General features: G+C 41.6%; 1 protein-coding gene across 1 annotated transcript in view; it reads right to left on the reverse strand.

Moving 5' to 3' along the window:
• LOC143279855 (low-density lipoprotein receptor-related protein 2-like) overlaps positions 1-2,500 on the reverse strand; it is a 194,327-nt gene that overhangs the window by 92,453 nt on the left and 99,374 nt on the right. The window contains exon 36 of the mRNA XM_076584111.1: positions 1,954-2,082. Coding sequence (XP_076440226.1) covers positions 1,954-2,082 — 129 coding nt within the window. The remainder of the gene's footprint in view (positions 1-1,953; positions 2,083-2,500) is intronic.

Genomic DNA, 2,500 nt, shown 5'->3' on the forward strand with positions numbered 1-2,500 from the left:
TACATCCCCACTCTCTCGAACAAGAGGGTTTTAGGACAGTCGGCGTTGGGATGGTTCCCAAAGACCAACTAGCCCTCAAAGCTGCAGCACTAAAAGCCAGTGCAATTTTGGTTCCTAGTTTGAGATTCGTAGTCCTTCATAGAAGACTACGCTGTAAATGATTTTCTGTTGCTATGGAGAAACCATTGATAATACAGCTCTCACTTTACTGTTGGCACAACTGGTAAACTTAAGTCAATCCAATCTGTGATATGAGCTGAGTGGTAGTATGCTTAGCAGCAATACTCGCGGCCGCTATCAGGCAGCAACAGTTACTGGATCGTGAGGAGCAGCTGTAGTTGCAGGAGCAGCAGAAATAGCTGGGGGCGGTGTGATGGGAGAGGGGGCATGGGGGGGAGTGGAAGTGGAGCAGGGGAAGAAAGAGGAGAACATGGGAGTTCGGGTGAGGGAGATAAGCAAGCAGCAAAAATCACAGCTGTAACAGAAGTATATATATATATGTATATATATATGATAGTCAGTCGTGTCCGACTATGACCATCAGAACAGCAGAGGAGGCAACTGCTGTTCCGACTATTTGGGCTAGAATTTGATTATAGTGGAGCGTGTCTTGCCCAAGTACATCCCCACTCTCTCGGCCAAGAGGGTTTTAGGACAGTCGGCGTTGGGATGGTTCCCAAAGGCCAACTAGCCCACAAGGCTGCAGCACTAAGAGCCAGTGCAATTTTGCCTCCTAGTATGAGAGTCATAGTCCTTCACAAAAGACTAAGCTGTAAATGGTTTCCCATTGACTGGAGAAACCATTGATAATACAGCTCTCACTTTGCTGTTGGCCCAAATGTAAACTTATGTCAATCTGTGATATAAGCCGAGTGTTGGGCCTAAACAGAAGTAGATGACTGACAAATTACAGCATGTCAATAACGATTTACAAGTCATCGTGAATGGTGTAACGTTGAATTGCCATATTCAAATTTGAAGTTAGTAATATAGTTTGAAATTATTAATGTAACTTTTACGCGATTCGAGTAAGTTTACAATGACAAGTCCGCGATTCGAATATGTTTACAGTGACAGTCCATTTCTCTCAAATGTATAAACCTGTACAATCATTCTTGCAATCGCATGTATAATGTTATATGATAATAGGCATAACTTTCCAATGGATATTTCTTTACAGTGACTTGTAAAATCCTTGTAACAGGAAAAACTTCACAACACGTAAAGCTGTACAAAACAGTTGCCGTTCCAAGAAGTGCATGAACACGCTACTCTGACAATCGCTGAGAACGAAGTTCATAACTTTACAAATACCAACGTTAACTGACATGGCTCATACACATGCTATTTCACAAAGACCGGGACAACTCAAAATGACGAGTATAAACTTAACATAGTTGTAGACCGAACAAACAAGAAGAATGAATCTAAAGTGGAATAATAATAACAATAATATACATTGTACTTATATGGCGCAAACTCCCTATATGAAGGGCTCTAAGAGCTTCACATGAGATAATATTTATGCAGTTGTGCATACCACGCATGAGCACATGAGGACATAGAAATGGAAAAACATCTATATATATATATATACCAATACAAAACCACAAATTCCAGATATGAATAATCGCAGGAAAAAGGCATACCCCTCGCCCACACCCGTACACACACACACACACACACACACACACACACACAGAGAGAGAGAGAGAGAGAGAGAGAGAGAGAGAGAGAGAGAGAGAGAGAGAGAGAGAGAGAGAGAGAGAGAGAGAGCAAACACAGACCCACAACACACGCACCACAGAATTACACCAATGGAGGGGGGCGGGTGCGGGGGGGGGGGACACAGGGACAATACATTCAAAACACATTTACAGTCGCACACGACTGATGTTGCCTACAAATGAACGGAAAAAACTGGCCCTGCCACACTGGCTCGGCCACACTCACCGACACACTTCCCGTGGCTCAGTTCGAATCCCACACTACAAGCGCACGTCTTCCTGCGCATTGTCCCGCTGGGCAAACAGAGCTGGTCACATCCCCCGTAGTTCACTGAGCACTCGTTGCCTCGGGTATCTACACCACCGGAAGTATGAATGAATGAATGAATCAATGAATGAATTAATGATTGATTGATTGAATGAATGAATTAACAAACAACAAAAAAGACCTGTGACTTGTTTAAATACCGAAAGAAAGTAAATAAATACATGTAAAACAAGAGAGGCAAGGCCTTCAAGACTCACTTGTGATACACTTTTTTTTTTTTAATCCAAGCTTTTTATGTATTGAGTATAATTTCAAAATGTAATGTTTAAGATGAGAAAGATCAGTTTAAAGCGAATTAAATCCCCTAGTATTAATTACAGAGTAATTTCCCTTTTTTACTATCTGCACCAAAACGTCTGCAAAATAAATAAAACTTCCATGCTTAGCAAAAGAAGTTCCTGTTTGAACAAAAAATGATAATAATGACTGCTCTTGTTGTTGGGTC

The sequence above is a fragment of the Babylonia areolata genome, chromosome 1 (genome assembly GCF_041734735.1).
Source record: "Babylonia areolata isolate BAREFJ2019XMU chromosome 1, ASM4173473v1, whole genome shotgun sequence".
Taxonomy (NCBI): domain Eukaryota; kingdom Metazoa; phylum Mollusca; class Gastropoda; order Neogastropoda; family Buccinidae; genus Babylonia; species Babylonia areolata.